Here is an 18682-nt window from a genome sequence, read left to right on the forward strand (position 1 = left end):
CAGTACTTTAACAGGTAGTGACTATCCCATTATACATTGTAAAGTTCTAATTATCTAGTGTAACTCAATACTAGTTGGTGTGATGGGTGGTATCAATATTTATCATCAAATGTAGCCATACATTGCACACAATTCAATAGCATTAATTGACCGTGTCAAATGTTTAAGTTATGGAGCGTTAGAGTTGGGTCCCCTCTTCCTGCCAAAACTCTGTACAACGTTGACAAATCGTCTGTTGTACTGCATCCTTCTCTTAGCTCGGCCAGTCTTCTTCTTTTTCTTTTCTTGTGGCTCAATCTAAAAACGAGTAGGTTAAGTAAAGGAGTCCACATACATTTTAAAAATTTTCATACCTTTGGTGTTTGTCCCTTCACTTTACCAGCACGAGCAAGTGATCCGTGAACCTTACCTGTAACATTACAGAGAATGTCAAGCAAGTTACAACACAGAACATACTAGATACATCACATGTAGAACATACAAGTGCTTCATGTGTTGAACTATTATCAATTACCATCAATATACGGTCAAACCCCTACAACCACAAATGTGCTTGTATTCTACTCTTAGGGACAATGGTTGTAATTTTCTAATATTATATTTTTCACGTGAGACTACTATGCATATTTATAAGTGACTTCCATGCATTATCCTAATTAATGAACACCACACATCAAAACTTCACCTCCGAGGATTCTGGTAGTCAGTGTAATGGTTCCCATATCAGGCACTTCCTCGCACACTAGCTCATCGTCCTCAAGTGGCACACCACCATAAGTCAGTACTTGATCCTCAGCAGTGACGCCTTCAGACGGACTCAAAATATCCTTCAAATCGCCGACGGTAGTTTCATCAGAAACACTCACCGTGTGAAGCGAAGATCCCTGGACGAATAGCGGCATTTCAACTCAACTTAATTCTTAGCGCTCAGCCCGAAATTTTATAATGAACAAAAAGGATTGCAACACGAGGGTGCAACGATCATACGCATGCGCTAGGTGTGTCAGATTTGTGGTGTGGAATAATTAGAATATGCCGGTGAGAAGTCAGCTAAAGTTACAGCGTGTGTCTAATATTATATCACTTGTGTATAGCCAAAGCAAAGAACTAAGGGACAGAAGGAAATCTACGTAGAGAATTTGAAGACACTTTCATTTTATCGCAATCTAATTATCATTGGAACAGTGAGTGCTTTCTGCAGTAGTGATAGGTGTCACGTGTGTGTCTGTTAGTCAGTACAGGTTGTGTTGTCATTGTTATTCTCAGTGTATGGAACTGCCTCGTATTTCTGGAGTATAGTGAGTTGCTAGCTGTTTGACTTGTATACATGATAATGGGTGTCTCGCATAGCCAGACCACACAGGGGTTTATCAATTAGAGGTTATAAGCACCCGCACTGATTCCCACTGAAAAAGGTCTGGTACACTTCCAATAGGCCAGTTGTGACAGCACCTGGTAGGAACGTGATGCGGCCACTTGAAGGCATTAATGAGCATGCATAAGGATTCACCATTGCATGATGGTTCTTTGTTCTGCAAACACTATTTTCATTATTTATACTTAAGATACTGATAGAAGTGCTGTCACATGTACAACTGGCCTATTGAAAGTATACCAGACCCTTTTCAGTACAGGTGGCATCTGCGCTGAAATAGTGGTCTGGCTATGCGAGATTAGGCAATGAATATGTTGTTGACCATTAGTCCACAATGCTGAACCATAGTAAACCCTGGTACCTGGGGTTAGTATATTTATTGCCTTTGCTGTTAAGGTAGTTGTGACCATACATGTGGAATGTTAGTACAAGGGCCATCAAACACCTTGTATTTTACAAAATTGCTAGAGAAATTTTGAAACTTGACAGCTACTGATATGTTTCAATTATAGCTGTTGGATGAAGCCTGAATCCTTATAGTACTTATTCTCTTATTTAGCCAAGGAATTTCTTGAGTTGTTTGGTTGTTGTTTTTTGAAATATACGATCATTTGATAAATTACAAATCCCTGCTAACTAGTAGTAGATGCCTCCAGCGTGTAGGTAAGTTTTAGTACAGTATTTTGTACATGATGCTTGCCTTCATGGTTGGCAGGTCAACATGGTTCTTAGTTGTTCCTGGATCTTATTTTCTTAATCCTAATTTTCTACAATGTGTAACGAAAGCTGTTTCCAGGCCAGTATTTAAGTCTTTAGTGACATAACGTCCACCATTCACTTGAACTTGTCTGTATGGTAGTATTGTCTTACATCAACCATTTCTATAATAGTCCCCTTCTATCTTGTATTAGGTATGGGTGATATATGCTGGGCTGGTCAATGGTGGGGCATATTATCTGATGCAGAAGATGGCCACCCCTTTGTTTGGTAGTACAGGACAAGTAGAAGATGGTGGAGCTGATCTTAACGTGGACTCAGGAACTGCTGAGTAAGATTTGTGTGTCTATGAAAAATGTTTGAAAGTTGCTTCCCTAAAATACAATATACCAGAACCTGTGACAACCTATAGTGAAAGGTGTCCTGATTTTCCAGGTCAGTTTATGAACTAAGGGATACTTTGGGACCTAACTAAGTGTCTGGATTAATTATGTAGGTGTCCTCATTAACAGGTTCCAGTGTATTGTATTAAGGACACCTTGGGATCAACCAATTGCGTCCTGATGATCAAGGCGTTATAGCCACAGTTATACAGGACAAAATAGTTACTCTGTGGTGTATACTTGGGACCTGTTGATGTGGACACGCTAAAAAAAATGACCCAATAAGGATGCTCAATTCCAGGAATTGTTGGACATGAAAATGAGAATTATTGTTTTTATAATTAGTTTCATGTTTTTCAATGCCAAGATGACTAATTACCTGATTGAGCAGTGTTAGCATCACCTACACTACTTTCTATGTTTGAACCTTACTTAGGATTCAAACAGGCAAGGACAGGCAGGTTCTCATTTTCTGTGAATCTGTCTAAATAGTGTTTCATTTTAAACCAGGCACTGCCTGCAGTTGGCTGGTAGTTTCCTGAAATTGGTTTGTGTGTGTGTGTGTGTGTGTGTGTGTGTGTGTGTGTGTGTGTGTGTGTGTGTGTGTGTGTGTGTGTGTGTGTGTGTGTGTGTGTGTGTGTGTGTGTGTGTGTGTGTGTGTGTGTGTGTGTGTGTGTGTGTGTGTGTGTGTGTGTGTGTGTGTGTGTGTGTGTGTGTGTGTGTGTGTGTGTGTGTGTGTGTGTGTGTGTGTGTGTGTGTGTGTGTGTGTGTGTGTGTGTGTGTGTGTGTGTGTGTGTGTGTGTGTGTGTGTGTGTGTGTGTGTGTGTGTGTGTGTGTGTGTGTGTGTGTGTGTGTGTGTGTGTGTGTGTGTGTGTGTGTGTGTGTGTGTGTGTGTGTGTGTGTGTGTGTGTGTGTGTGTGTGTGTGTGTGTGTGTGTGTGTGTGTGTGTGTGTGTGTGTGTGTGTGTGTGTGTGTGTGTGTGTGTGTGTGTGTGTGTGTGTGTGTGTGTGTGTGTGTGTGTGTGTGTGTGTGTGTGTGTGTGTGTGTGTGTGTGTGTGTGTGTGTGTGTGTGTGTGTGTGTGTGTGTGTGTGTGTGTGTGTGTGTGTGTGTGTGTGTGTGTGTGTGTGTGTGTGTGTGTGTGTGTGTGTGTGTGTGTGTGTGTGTGTGTGTGTGTGTGTGTGTGTGTGTGTGTGTGTGTGTGTGTGTGTGTGTGTGTGTGTGTGTGTGTGTGTGTGTGTGTGTGTGTGTGTGTGTGTGTGTGTGTGTGTGTGTGTGTGTGTGTGTGTGTGTGTGTGTGTGTGTGTGTGTGTGTGTGTGTGTGTGTGTGTGTGTGTGTGTGTGTGTGTGTGTGTGTGTGTGTGTGTGTGTGTGTGTGTGTGTGTGTGTGTGTGTGTGTGTGTGTGTGTGGTTCCCCACTTGAAGTTTCATGTTGAAAGCAGACAGTGTGAGCATTCTATAGATCCTCAATTTAATTTATAGGAGTCTACTCGATAATTTCTAAATACAGTATGAACAGCTTGGCTGTGCGGGTGTTGTAATGACTATTGACCTTGTATAGGCTACTAGAAAAATAGTGTATCCCTTTGAATTGAAATGGGATGTGTCCCTCTCAACTGCATGTGAAATGAAGATCAGGCTCAAGGCATTGTCAAGAGTAAGCACCGTATGCAGACTATAAGAAGAAAGTTGATTGTTCTTTGTGGTGTAAAGAGGTTTATTCAAGTTACACTTCCTTACCAATGAATATGCTGTAGTAATATCAAATACCTGGAATTACAATTAAAATTGCTGTATGCGTTTGATAATAGAAGACCACAATTAATGGGCATAACTTATTTATAGTATTGACTGGCACCTGAAGTAACACTATATGAACTTGTTTCTATGCCTTAATTTTGTGGTCAGTATTGGGCCATTATGTTATAGTTAAAGCATCGCTGCAGGTGCTATACGAAAAATACGAAAAGAGTAGGTGATATTTTGTCTCGAGGCCACTCTTTGAGTGTTATATTTTTCGTATATCACGAGCAAGGCAATGCTTTAATTGATTTAAAGAACTTCCAAGTTTCGAGCTGGAACTCGAGTAAGACATGCGTGAAACTATTTGAGACTTACCAAGCAAGCCTTTAGTGAAACAATAGACTTCGCTCTGATAAGAATGTACCTTGAGGACCCCCTGAAATGCTTTTTCCTGTGCCTCTGGGGTGCTTTCTTCACCGTCCTTGTCTTCTCAATTTTAGGGTTGGGCGTCGCGCAACTAATCGTCTTCTGCTCATGCAGTACTATAACTACCTTGATACAGCGCTGTGGTCATAGCACTGTGGTCATAGCACTGTGGTTGCGTATATAGCACTGTGGCCACATAAACTGTACTGTATCACAAATATAGCACTTTTTTTTGCATTGATCTTCACTCTAAAGTTCTTTAATGCTCTTTATGAATTTACACATGCGACCGGATCTGCAAGAACTAGACACAATCAACTTGCATTTTTTGAATTCCTGTTTATTAAATATTTATAATTTACTTTGCCAGAGTTTCAGCCTCATATGCCAATAACTTTCGGAGTCACAGCAGTACAAAGTAGCAACAGAAATCGATTTGTACGCCACAACAAGCAAGTATAGGAAAGTAAATTACAGGTGCTTATTAAAACAGTTGGATTGATGTACGGAGCTGAAATTTTCACCATTGTGTTCGCCATGAATAGGGGAATCAATTACTGGGCAAGTGTATCCTTTTATGGCCTTTTGCACACAGAGGCGAAATTTGTGGAGAAAAATCAATCATGTACGATTGCTTCAATGTGACATAAACGAATACTCATAATTTGGGTCAACTGCAATCAAACAAAGATTTTCCAACTCTTCTTGAGTAGGCGAATAAGATGACATCCAGGTTTTTATAATTAGTCGCTTTCTTCACTAAGAAAGGGTCGTTCAAAAAAATTTACTGAATTTTTTCAATAATATGCAGATATTTCACCCATTGTATTCAATGCTTCATACTGTAAATTTAGGATTGTGTCAGGTTTTTACAGATCCAGTCACATATTATATGTTTGCTGTGGTCCCATAAGTATGCTTCATGCTTTTAGGCACAAAACTACTATAGCAGCCTATATACTATATCTTGATTTTGTACCTCTTATATATTACCGAGTAAGTCGTAAGTTTTATAAGAGTTGTGTGGTAGTACTTGCACATGCTTTGATGTAAATTATACATTGTATGCATGTAAGTTGAGGGGAAAAGAGTTCAATTCCATCTGAATGGAGCTAGTTTTCTTTATTACAACTACAACTAGTTCAGGTAATATGACTGCTGTATCATGGTAGATGACTGTTCTATTAGAGTATATTGATCTCTCTTAGCATAAAGTGGCCAGCCACCATTCTTGACCAATCCAGTAGGTAATTGGGCAGGTCTTTGAGTACATTGGCCTAAAGTTATAACTCTTTCTAGTGGAACTGAATGGATCAGGCTGGCTAAATATACTTAACTTGGAAGTGCACATTATAAGCTGTATTTGTTTAACCCTTTGAACTACGTCTTGTTATAACAGGACACATATGAAATATATTGGGTGTATCCATTCACTGGATTTGACTACTGGACTCAAACTTTTTAAATCAGGCACGCCTGAAGGCCGGCCGTGGGCGCACGCCTAGTTTACTGAAATTGTTTTTGTAAAAGTGTGTGTGTGTGTGTGTACCTACCTACCTACCTATGTTTGTCCGTACGCACCCACGTGAGCAAAATTGTTAAATGGAAAAAGCAGCTTTTACACAAGAAGTAAAAGTTAAATGAGTTCTGTGTTAAATTTCCGCACAGGTAAACTTTGCTCTGAGGTGGTTTCTTTTCGGCGGTCTGAAATACGGGTGTGGTGACTCTCCTCCGACTTTGTGAATTACCTTCCCTTCGGGTTTTAACAACTGAAAAACAACTGTGCAGGCCCCATAGACTACCAGGAATAGCCTATCCCTTCGAGTTGGAAAGGGAGCGTATGTACGCGAATGAAAATGAAGAGCAGCTTTGAGGCTTTGTCGAGAGAATTTGTGGAAAAAAACACGATAGTCAAACTATAAAACAGTTTAGAAGATACTTCTGTGTTGATAAAAGCAGTTTGTTTAACAAGCGCTTCCTTAGCAACGAAATTGAAGAATTATAAAAAATTTGTGAATTACAAAATACGAATTACAAAAAAGTTAATTATGTATTATTGCACAACCAAAAACCTATACAGTGGAACCTCCCTTATCAGGACCTCTATTATCCAGGCACCTCCATTGTCTGGACAGCCAAAATTGGTCATGTGGCTTGTAGTTTATTGACCATAATGAAATTTGGTTTAGATGAAAGCACAAGGAGGGAGCCTAAAGGTTGCTGTTTACCTGTTTGGTGGCTTGTTTATTCTACTACTACTAATAACTACCACTTGGTTGCTAGGTGATAATGCATTTTTACAGCCCAGGGGAGTGACCATGAATGCTCTGTAGTGACTTCCCCCTCTGGCCCACTAAACTGCCTAGCAGCACTAACTGATAGCAATAACAACATTATTTGTATTTAAGTTAGTCACTTTAGCATAATAGCATGTTATTCTTAGTTATGGATATTTCTGAGATACGGACAGTAGTATGTACCAGACTGCCCGGATAAGAGAGGTTCCACTGTATATACATATAGTTGGTTAATAACTTAATTTCAGATGAGTTAGCTAGCTGCATGGCGCCTAGTTTTTAGAAGTAGCACAACATCAACTTGTTTCTTACCTTTTATAGCCAGATTTGACCACATATTAATAATAGCAATAGCAAGCATAAAATATACATGGTTGATTAATTGCCTATTTGGTTAGAATGGGAAGGTATTAACTGAATGGCCGCCTGGTTTTTAGAAGTAGCATAACATTAACTTGTTTTTCATGAAGATGTACCTTCTTGTTAGATGGTGTGTGTATTGGGAAACACTATTCACTTATTGATACTGTATTTATAAACATTACAAACCAAGGAGCTGGCCATTCTATAGTGAATACACAGACTACTGAAGCGCTAGGTAATGCTACATTATTTCAATTTAATTGCATACTGTAATTTAGCATATTTTGTAATTCATGGATTATTTTGTAATTCTGTAATTACATTGCCATGTGTTTCTAATGAAGCGTAACTATAACAACCACTGTAAACCGCACATTACGTACAGAAGTATATTCTCTTGTTTTATAGTTTGTCTATTGTGTTTTCTCACACAAATCGTTTAGAGAAAGCCTTGAGGCTGCCCTTCATTTTCATTTGCATAAGTACAGGTAACGCCCCCGAAGGATATGCTATCTCTGGTAGCCTAAGAGGCCTTCAACGTTGTTTTGAAGTTGTTAACCATTTATAAAATCAAAAGGGAAGACCGTTCACGAAGAGTCACCATACCTGTATTTCAGACCACCGAGAAGAAACCACTGCAGAGAAAAGTTTATGTGTGTGTGGAAGTTTAATACAAACTTAATAATATTATAGCTTTCAATTCTTACTTCCTGGCTGCTTTTTACCATTCAACAATTTTGCTCACGTGGGTGTGTACAGACAAACATAGATAGGTACACAATTTCAGTAAACCAGGCGTGCGCCCACAGCCACCGGCTGTGGCTGTGGGCGCGCGCCTGGTTTAACAAAATGTAGTGTACCATGAGAAGAATACAACCTATTGATTATGAACTATCATATCATTTCATAGACCACTAAAACTAGAATACAATTACCTGTACATGCCTCTAACCCTGAGTGTGTGGTATACAAAGTAATGATCATAAGGGATATTCACTTTTAGTGGTTGAAAAAGGTATTTGAGCAAACTTTATGTTCCAGTCAATTTTGTTTTTAATAAATAACTTTTACTCTCTCTGATACATTTTCCTTCTAGCTATATAGTACACTATTGTTGTGATGTGACTGTTGTTTGTTATTGTTGTTGTCTAGTATTCTGCAATACAGTACATTTTGTGTATCACGTATCACCATCAATAAACTGTTCAATACGATACTGTATCACGATACTATAATGAAGTGGTCATGACTAGTTATGACTGGCGTATTATCTAGTAGTTGCAATTTATCCATACCTTAAAGAGCCAACACTGATTCTACATTCACTGTGTATACAAATTTCTTAGTTTATTCAGTGAGTGATGATAAACTACAGTATAGCTGGTGTGTTTAGTATGAAAGCACATCTCTACCTGGATACCTGCCTCTATTACACCACCCAGACAATTAGCTATTTTAATGCATGTTCCCACGAAGGTTTGTCCAGATTACTCTGCATTTTGATGAGTTGTCAAGATTACTTGTATCAGCAGATTGTTTACTGCTTAGTGGTGCAGTTCTTTATACTTGAAGTGTAACCATTTAGAAGACCCAGGTAAGAATATTTTAGCTATAACAGGCATTAACAGCAGCACTAATACACACGCATTTGTATGGCTTCTTGTAACGTTGCATTTTAAAGCACAGGTAAATAGAGACTTAGAGAGGATTTCTATTTTAGTATCCAGATCACTGTTACAATAATAGAGCAATCACTGACTGTTTCTACTAGAAAACTTTCTAAGTGTAGTATCATATCGTGATACTTATTTGCTGTATCGATATGTATTGCAGTTCCCTATTGTTGTCATAGGTACACTAAAGATGCCATCATTCTGACATGTTTTGTGCAATGTGTGGCCTCCTTAATCTCATACTACTTTTGGCTCCTCTGGCTATTGGTAAGGTGACATACAATAATACTATACACATACACAAAATGATAGTGGTAGTTATGTATAAGTTTTGTGTAGTTGGTGAACTGACGTAAGACCCTGTTGGGCACAGTTGATACTGTATGACTACACTAGTGCTGAGAAATAATATCAATAGTTCGATACTTGCGATCAAAAATTATTTATCACAACATGATAATTACAGCTAACTATCGCGATAATGCTGTAAGATTACTAAAAACATTGTTACCAAGTTTATTTTACCTGTTTTGTAACTCTTTAGGCTTGCTATTCTGCAAAATATCTGGTGGCAAGCCTATAACGAGCTGTGTATATTTATCGACCACCCATGCAATTAGTCAATTGCTTTGCAAAGGCTTTAGAATCCCACTAAAAACACTGCTTGAGAAGCTGGCTTGGCTGTTTTACAACTACTTGGCTAGCTATTTCATGAAAAGGTTTGATTGCAAGGCTGTAACAAAAAATTGTTGAATATCAGCCACCCACGCAACTAATTAACGAGCTTACAAGAAACCAAGAAAATAGGAAACTATGAAAGTGTTAATCATGTTTAGCATGTTTATTTGTCCATTGAGAGAATTAGTAAAACGCGGAAAATGGAATAACGGAATTGTGGAATAACGAAATAAGCAAAACTTATCTTTTGCAGATTGTACAAATAGTTATATGCTCTATAGTAATTATACTTTATTTACACCTTGCAACAACTCTGCATGGCACACCACGGCGATGGATAGAACAGTAGCTGGCGAGCATTAAATGGGACGAGCACACAACCAATCACCCTAGCACAATCTACCTTCGCTAAGTTTACTTACCTACACTCTTGATTCAAACCTGAAAGAGTTTTGAAATCCATTTAAAGACACACAACCACTGGACTTCCCTACTGAACTCTAGTGTGACTCTAATAAATTCGGTCGTATGCACATGAAGGGCAGCTAGAATAGAACTAGGTCTTGGCGTTTTGTAGCTATATCAACTAAGTAGTACAGATAAATAAGTTTAGCGAAGGTAGATCATTCTAGGGTGATCGGTTGTGTGCTCGCTCGTCCCATTTAATGCTCACCCAGCTGCTGTTTAGGTATCCATCGCCGTGGCATGTCATGCAGAGCTGTTGCAAGGTGTAAATAAAGTATGATTGCTATAGAGCATGTAACTATTTGTACAATCTGCAAAAGATAAGTTTTGCTTATTTCGTTATTCTGCAATTCCGTTATTCCGTATAACTCCCGTCCATTGAATACTTGGACTTGATTGTAAATCATCACTCCTCAATCAAAGTATAATCGTATCGTGAATAATACTTCAACATCTATCGTGATAGTGATTTTCTACTATCGCTCAGCACTAATCTACATGTGCATACCAGAGGAGGTTGGTCATGCTTCATCATTCATAAGAAATGTTGAATCACAGATGAACTAAGTGAATATTGACACTAAAGAACATCATTACTAGTACATCTCACAGCCTTCCTAGTACAACGTGCTGTTTTCCTAACTGTTAAATATGCCTGGAGCAATGATTGGGTGTGTAATCTCATTGTAGGGTTGTGACACATGACCAACTTCCTCTGTGTACACTAATACAAATGGGACCATGGACACGTGTCCTGATTATCAAGGTAGTGAGGTGTCCTGATTTCAGGGGTCAAAATGTGTGTACACTAATGCAAATGGGAAAGTGTTTTAATATTGTCATGATTTGGTGTGGTTTGACTATGCATAATATTTCATCCAGCCAGCAACTTGTATGTATACCAAACAAGTGTGGTAATCTACTTGCTTGTTACAGGCTCCAGGTTATGCATTCTACCAGTTGTGGACTAACCTACTGTGGCCATGGTTTCAGGCTGGATCTGGAGGAGAAGAGATGAGTGATAAAGACAGAAAGAGACAGATGAAAAAAGAAAAGAAATTAACTAAAAAAGTATATCACTGATTATATATCATTAGTTCAAAATTACAAATAATTCAATGATGACTTGTTCATGTGGTTGTGAAATGCTTGTTTTCTATTTGGTTTCCTCTGTTAGTGTGTTAGATCAGACAGTCTTCTACTCTTCTTTTCTTAGTTAGTTACCTGTTCTCCCCGACATATATAGGTGTTTTGACCAAGTTCCAATAAGCTGTCTGGGTTGGAGATCTTGATTTTATTGGCAGACCAGTATCAATCACCAACATCACCATAGAGACATACAGGCCAAAAACTCTGCAATGAAGTCTACAACAACACAATACTAAAAACCACAGTCGCAAATTATGTGCAACTTGATATACCATACTAGTGGTAGAAATAGATTTTGTGCTTTACCCAAACTTAGATTTTTTTTGTCTACAGCAAAACCAGTAACATCCGACTAGGACAGGATTACTGACTTGGCCAGCCCAATCTACTATTGGGGGGTGCATAGAATTTATAATTAAAGGTAAATTATGCATATTTCAATCAATCCTGATTAATTTACAAAGTCAATATGTGTAGGAATCATCGGTCACTACAACTGCATAGTGTGTATATAGTAGCTACATCAGCAAAAAACAGTCTTTCATCTACTTATTGTCTGCAGTTATACAATGCGGAAAGAAGCAGCAGGCTCATACCCCAGGCATTTTGCAATAAAAATTGCGTAGTTCAGCTATCCAGCAAGTCCTGAATGCAATTTAACTGTTCTGTTGTACTGCTTTAAACACTTGTATTGAAAATTCTTTGTCCCAACATGTTGTTATGCTACAAAGATCGGAAATTTTTTAGGGATAGGTATATAAACATTTTGTGGCACTATACAATTCCATCAAAATCATTTTTATCACTTATGGAGAGCTTCAAACCATACACAGTACCTTAAAGCTGTGTTGTTATTATTTTCTTTTTATAAAGCATTTCAGAGCTACAGTGGTTCAGATATTTGAGATCCTGGCCATGTTTTCAGTGGTATTCATGTGCTGTAGCAGAGTTAATGTATTGTTTAATCCTTCACTGATGCATCCTTAGTGCAGGCCTGTCCCCTGTCATGAGATGGCAAGTTATTAGATGACCTCTAAAATCAGGACACTTATCCATGGTGGCATGGTCCATTGTACACACATTTAGAACTCTGAAATCAGGACACCTCATTAATAGGACACCTTGATAATCAGGACACTCAGTAACCATAGCTTAAATACAAGATGTATCTGAGAAGTCACCTATACGATCTATGGTTACTAGTGTATAATATGATCTGGACGCTTTGATATAATCAAATCACTAATATTGGTTGTCTGTTTCAGGGTATCCTTTTGAGGGGTTCCTTATTGCATGGCTGGCTGCGTTGTCATTGAAAAACTAATCTGTGTACATGTATAATATATGTACACAGACTACACGTACACAAACTAGTTTTTCAATGACAACACATAGGCCCAGCCATGCAATACGGACTCCTAAAAAGGATACTCTGAAACAAAGACAACCAATATATTAGTGACTTGGAAGGTGGAAGTGTTTTGTGGGTGCAATGCCAAAGGGTTGTCTCTTTGAGGCTAATTCCTAAGCAAAAAAAATGGTAACTGATTGCTGATCTCCTTGTGCCAGAGTATAATAACAGGGCTCCTGATAATCTTTTTGAGCGTACTGTCAAACTGCCAGTACGACATGGATTTTGTCCGGACAAATCATAAAAAATGTACTGATGTACTAGTACCAGTTCTGAGTTTTTTAATGCACAAACCAATAGCAGTGTGACAATATCATAACATGATGTACACACTGTTTGTAGTCCAAGCAGGAACCAGGTGCTTTAAGCTGTTTAAGCAAAGTTGTACAAACCTCTTGAGGTAAAGCTTGTGCCAGGTCACATTATTTACTACCTTTGTAAGGCTGCTCTCCAGCAATACAACAGAAATTGTTTGATTGTTGAATGCACTGAAAATGGTAGAAGTACAGCTGGCCTACACACGCAATGTGGCTATTCTGGAAGGAAAGGGGTCTTTAGTAAAAGCTGACGTTCAAGAAGTGTACAGGATGATCCTAGTTCAGCATTTGCTAGGTATCAAATGGAATGAAGCCATCTATATGAACAAGGTTGGCCTTTGCCCTACTCTTAAGATGTCTGGCCTAGTATCCTTCTATAGATATTAAGCAAAAGGGCTGGACACCATTGATGACTTTGTACTGCAGCTCACACAGCATCAAGGCAAGACCAGGAACTATTGTATGTCCACAATTTACAACCTTCTGATCCTACTCGACCAGTCACAGTTGGGTCCACTACCTGCCTGACATTTCTGGGAATCAAGATAGGCATGGAGTGACTACAGCTACACCATATTGACATCTTCTTTAACTGTTAACATCTATAGATCATCCTTCAATTAAAAAAAGAGAAGTACATAGCCTTGCTCCACGATGTGGAGTATATAGCCAGGAATCCTGTATAAGGTTTGCAAATCCTTAAAGGGGCTAAACATATCAGCAATGGCAGACGTCCTCAGTGGCATTTTTTTGGAAAGGTGGAACAGTATAATATCACTGTTGTGGGATTGGGCCTGTTTAAGTGTAACCTACAGATGTGTCAGGTTCATGTAAATGCAGCTTTCCAATGCCCCCATTGGTTCCAGTTTTTCACTGGACCTCCCACAAAAGTCACCTGTCCATTGCAGTGAAAGAGCTTATTTCAGTAATTATGGCAGGGTTAGGGGCTGGGAAGGTGATGCAATTGGTACATGGTTGCAGTATTAAATGTTCTCACAGTCATTCTACACTGACTCACAAATGATAGAGCTACTTTTACACAGGTAAATTTCATTTATAGCTGACAACATTTTGGGAAGAGGAATACAATGGCACTGCATGTGTGTGTACTTATGTATGTGTGTGAAATTAATGCATAAATGTATTGCATCCCGTCTGTATGTTGGTTTTGATATTAGAGCACAGTCTAAATGCAATATTCCAAATGCTTCAGTGGGTGAATGGACTAGCCTTCTGGAAGACTAGCCTGTGTGGGTAAGTTGGCATACCACCAAACATACCATCCAGAGCTTTATCATAGATTTCGGGGTACACATTTACCACGACCGGAGAGTCATGTGATCTCACGTGACAAATTAAGGGTCAGGAATTTCAAGGCTACAGTGCTCCAGTCCATTCTCCCAATCTTGATGTCTTATTGTATATGGTCATTGGTACACACTAGTATACAGATGGGAACAAGTTAAACACTACCAAAATGAATAGTGCTTGTGCAATATGATTTATAAATCTCATATGAAGAAATGGTTTATTTAATTCAAATTTTTTTTGTGTAAAATTATGTTTGGATGATTTATGTGAATGACTGCTGTATTAAACTATCTCTATCTTCTGCTAAGATTTTTGTGTAAGGAATTTTCTATTTTTGTATTTTTATAAAGAAAAGAAAAGCAAATTGCAGTAATTCTCACAAAATAAAGTACACAGAAGTCATGAGATGTATAAACAAGACTCGTAACCTAGACTGATGTTACAATATAAATCATTTGTGGAAATAAGTGGAAAACCAGTTTGTGGATCTATATAGCCTGCCCTATGGAAATTATAACACAAAAGCCAGGCAGATGTTGCAAGCACATGATTCAGAATGATACTCTAATAGAACAGTCATCTATTGAACATTTTAACAAATGAACAAATAAATATACGGAACAGACACATGCATTCTTTCTTAAATCAGTGAGAAAGGCTGGTAAATACAAGCCCCAAATCCAGCTGTAGGCCTGTTTTGGGTTTGTGTACATACAAAAAGAAATGATGTGCACCCATTCCAACTTTAGAGTTTAAAAGGCCAAGTTGTGAAATTCAAGGTGTTATTAAAACTGCAAGGCCGTGCCCTTTTCATCTTGGCTGTTTTGTATACATAAACATAACCAACACACATGCTGTACACTGTTGCGTACTATTTCAACAGGTTTGGTCATTGCTAGCTTTTCATCTTTTGTTGAATTTGTTCTTCTCATGTACTATTGTAGCTTCAAGGTTCAATGCTATATAGTGAAAACAATTGCTGTGATGGTCGATACTTTCTAGAAGAGTTTACTTTGTTGTGACATTTGTCATCCTCTGTAATTCCAATCATTGTATGTACACACTTTTGTCACATTATTTCAAGGAGTATTTGCTTCTTGGCTACAGTGCTCCCTCGATTATCTGACCCCGATGTGTTCAGATAATCAAAAGGTTTGGATAATCAAAGCCTATTCATTTATATATGGAGCCCAGTTCAAATACTCTAATAGAACATACAAAATACTACATTTCCACTGTTCGGATAACCAAGTGTTCAGATAAACTCTACATGTATCATATATGTATTCTTAAGCCATCCAAACACAAGATGTAGCTTCCCTATATACAGTGCTCCCTTGATCAACACTACTGTAGGAGAAACTAATGTCAGACGAGAGAGCGTCTTATTTTGTGTGGTGAAGTGAGTGGTACTTTCTATAACATATATTATTTTAGGATTTATAATAAGACTAGTAACAAGTGAAAAGATGAAAGTAATTGTAATTAGATCAGAGAATTTTACTCTTCATGACCAGTACCTAGTATTAATTTATCACTATTAAATGTACTTACAAGGTAACGTACGGTGATACCCAGTTTCTGTTGGTGTGATTTTGAATTAGTACAGTACAATACATTGCTCCAGTCTACCCTACTGTATAATGAGGATCTGGTGGCTTGTTGTTGACTAGTCACTCTCTAGAGTTCCTTGGATACATATACATGAAATTGACAAGGAGAAAACATCCTGGCCACCTGGCAGACTCCTGTAAGCATTTGAGCATTAATCGGATGGCTGCAGGTTTGAGGCTGCCTAGGTCCAGTCATGGATTTTTCTCCTGTCTCCACCTTTTCAACACACTTTTTGTAACAACTTTAAACAGGCTGTAGGACCAGGTGTCCTACAGACCTTCAGCACTTGTGCTGTAAAGCCTTAGTAAATAAACTAGGGAAGCAAATACCCAACTCACTGGGGAGCAATAGCTGTGTGTTTGCACTGGTGTGACCACCAACTAGATGTGAAGTCACTATGATGACAGATTACCCAAGGCACTAAACAATGTCACAGAAACCTACCATGCAGCAAATTAAGGGATGGTATCTGGACAACACCTCCAGACTGCGTAATAAAACAAACTGGTGGGGAAAGGTCACAACATGACATTCACTGCATGTTTCCATAGTAACACTCAGTACAAAGTATTTGTAGAATAATATTAATCTATGGTCATGGGCTATTCCTCATTTACCATGCTATCCCACCTGTGCATCTGAAATTAATGATCATGTTGGCAAGTTTAAAAATTTTTGTACTTGAGTGCATGCAGTGAAGTCCAAAATTAGACCATTCCATACTTAATATCAGTTTGATAGATTGCCTGTTATGTTCCATATATTATTATGTTTAAAGGTTGATTGTTTTATTTTTCAGATTTGTATTAAGTACCAAATAAGCCAAGAAATTTAGAATTATAATTATATGCATGTCATTGTGGTATATTAATCTTGTTATTCACTTCTTTTGAGTGCATGCTTTACAAATTGTGTACAAGCTTTAATTTGCTAGGTACAGATAGTGCTATCTTGCACAAAAATAAAATAACTAATTGAACAACATTTGATTCTAATTATCATGCTACTGATGCTGTGTGTCCACGGTGCAGGCATGACAGTTTGATCTCTAATGAATAAGCATACAATTGAGCTGATGTTAACCAAAATCAGAAAGTCAACTACTGATAGAAATAGTCACAATACACTTGACACTACATGCACTCAAAAGTCAAAGATGTGCTTCTGTGTACAAATGTATACATGTCACTTAGTGATGACCAATTGCTGCTCAGTGACTGCACATGCACACTTCCCCTTATGCAGTATTCCAAATCACTAAAATTGTTCTGAATAATACAGATAAACTTGTCCCAGTTCTTACAAGCATATTATTATGGGCACACTGTCCTTCACAACACTATTGTGAAACCAACACAACACTGGAAGGACAAAAATTTCAATTGTTGTACATGTGCAGCTATATGGAATATGATATTAGCATTGGTACCTGCATGCCCCTGGCATGCGCAGGACCATACCAGTTTCTGCAGTAACTATCTTGTCATGCAAATAACACTTTTCTAAAGTTTACATTTAACTTTAAAAGTCATAGAAAATTCCAAGCAGAAGTTAATACACACAGGTGCACATTTTCCGATACTCATGTTCAGTTTTTTAACAATGTAGACTAGTTGAAAATTATCAAGAAGAATTTTACACAACAAAAGTAGTATGTTTAGCTACTCTAATAGAGCACACGCACAAGCAAACACATAGACAAACAAACACGGCCTTCCCATGCCTCCTATAGATGTGCTATATACTTCCCAATAGTACATACCATACACTGTACAGCCTTCCAAGACAATGAACTACTATGACAAAAAAGTATAGTGGTATTCTAGAAGGAAAAACCTACATATTCAACTGCATGTGAGGCTGATATTCTACCAGATGATCATTGTCTTGGACAGCTTGGCTGTTTTTGTGTGGATTACAATAACAATGAGAATAACCTACTTATGCATGCCTTCATGAACAGTTTATATATACCTTACACATTGAACTACTGCCTGTAACACATTTGCTTATAAAGGCATGCATAAGTAGGTTATTCTCGTTGTTATTGTTATCCACACAAAAACAGCCAAGCTGTCCAAGACAATGATCATCTGGTAGAATATCAGCCTCACATGCAGTTGAATATGTAGGTTTTTCCTTCTAGAATACCACTATACTTTTTTGTCATAGTAGTTCATTGTCTTGGAAGGCTGTACAGTGTATGGTATGTACTATTGGGAAGTATATAGCACATCTACCTACTTATGCATGCCTTTATAAGCAAATGTGTTACAGGCAGTAGTTCAATGTGTAAGGTATATATAAACTGTTCATGAAGGCATGCATAAGTAGGTTATTCTCGTTGTTATTGTTATCCACACAAAAACAGCCAAGCTGTGAAAAAATGGTGCGGCCTTCATAAGCTTGGGCGAAGTGAAATCAAAGATGGTGGCTGTGTGCATTATTAAAATGTATTAGCATTAACATGATAACATCACTGCAGGCATTTCTTGGGCCACCTTTGATTTCACAACTTTTTCACCTAAGTTTATAAAGGCCGTACTATTTTTTCACAGTTTGGCCGTTGTTGTGTGGATTTCACTTCATTTTGTACTTGCAAGATCCCAAAACCAGCCTATGGCTGACTTTGGGGTTTGTTTTTGCTCACATTTCTAAAGACAGACTTGTACATCAACGTATTGTATTGCATGCTTTATTCAATAATTATTTAAAAAATAATAATTGTAATACTCTAGTAGAGCACACATTTTTTGAGGACT

At 38.1% G+C, this 18682-nt stretch overlaps 2 protein-coding genes and 1 long non-coding RNA gene across 3 annotated transcripts; 2 read left to right on the plus strand and 1 right to left on the minus strand.

Annotated features, from left to right (window-relative positions):
- Positions 1-74: 74 nt before the first annotated feature.
- Positions 75-993, minus strand: LOC136264532 (ubiquitin-like FUBI-ribosomal protein eS30 fusion protein). The gene is made up of 3 exons (XM_066059293.1): positions 686-993; positions 354-409; positions 75-297 (listed from the first exon to the last, which is right to left on the minus strand). The coding sequence occupies exons 1-3, from the start codon at positions 900-902 to the stop codon at positions 169-171; spliced, it is 402 nt and encodes a 133-aa protein (XP_065915365.1). The 5' UTR covers positions 903-993; the 3' UTR covers positions 75-168.
- LOC136264531 (transmembrane protein 208-like) lies at positions 960-11264 on the plus strand. The gene is made up of 6 exons (XM_066059292.1): positions 960-1038; positions 1095-1184; positions 1233-1298; positions 2287-2423; positions 9155-9242; positions 11055-11264. The coding sequence occupies exons 1-6, from the start codon at positions 1033-1035 to the stop codon at positions 11199-11201; spliced, it is 534 nt and encodes a 177-aa protein (XP_065915364.1). The 5' UTR covers positions 960-1032; the 3' UTR covers positions 11202-11264.
- Positions 11265-13067: 1803 nt separating this feature from the next.
- Positions 13068-14622, plus strand: LOC136264534 (uncharacterized). The gene is made up of 3 exons (XR_010705162.1): positions 13068-13325; positions 13376-14249; positions 14296-14622. It is a non-coding gene; the product is annotated as an uncharacterized lncRNA (long non-coding RNA).
- The last annotated feature ends 4060 nt before the right edge of the window (positions 14623-18682 follow it).

The sequence above is a fragment of the Dysidea avara genome, chromosome 8 (assembly GCF_963678975.1).
Source record: "Dysidea avara chromosome 8, odDysAvar1.4, whole genome shotgun sequence".
Taxonomy (NCBI): domain Eukaryota; kingdom Metazoa; phylum Porifera; class Demospongiae; order Dictyoceratida; family Dysideidae; genus Dysidea; species Dysidea avara.

Coding starts and splice junctions, on each gene's coding strand:
- LOC136264532 (XM_066059293.1), bottom strand. CDS start 902: ATGCCGCTATTCGTCCAGGGATCTTCGCTTCACACGGTGAGTGTTTCT. Junction 410..685: donor GACTACCAGAATCCTCGGAG/GTGAAGTTTTGA, acceptor GTAATGTTACAG/GTAAGGTTCACGGATCACTT. Junction 298..353: donor TGAAGGGACAAACACCAAAG/GTATGAAAATTT, acceptor ACTCGTTTTTAG/ATTGAGCCACAAGAAAAGAA.
- LOC136264531 (XM_066059292.1), top strand. Junction 1,185..1,232: donor ATCTAATTATCATTGGAACA/GTGAGTGCTTTC, acceptor TGTGTCTGTTAG/TCAGTACAGGTTGTGTTGTC. Junction 9,243..11,054: donor TTTGGCTCCTCTGGCTATTG/GTAAGGTGACAT, acceptor TGCTTGTTACAG/GCTCCAGGTTATGCATTCTA.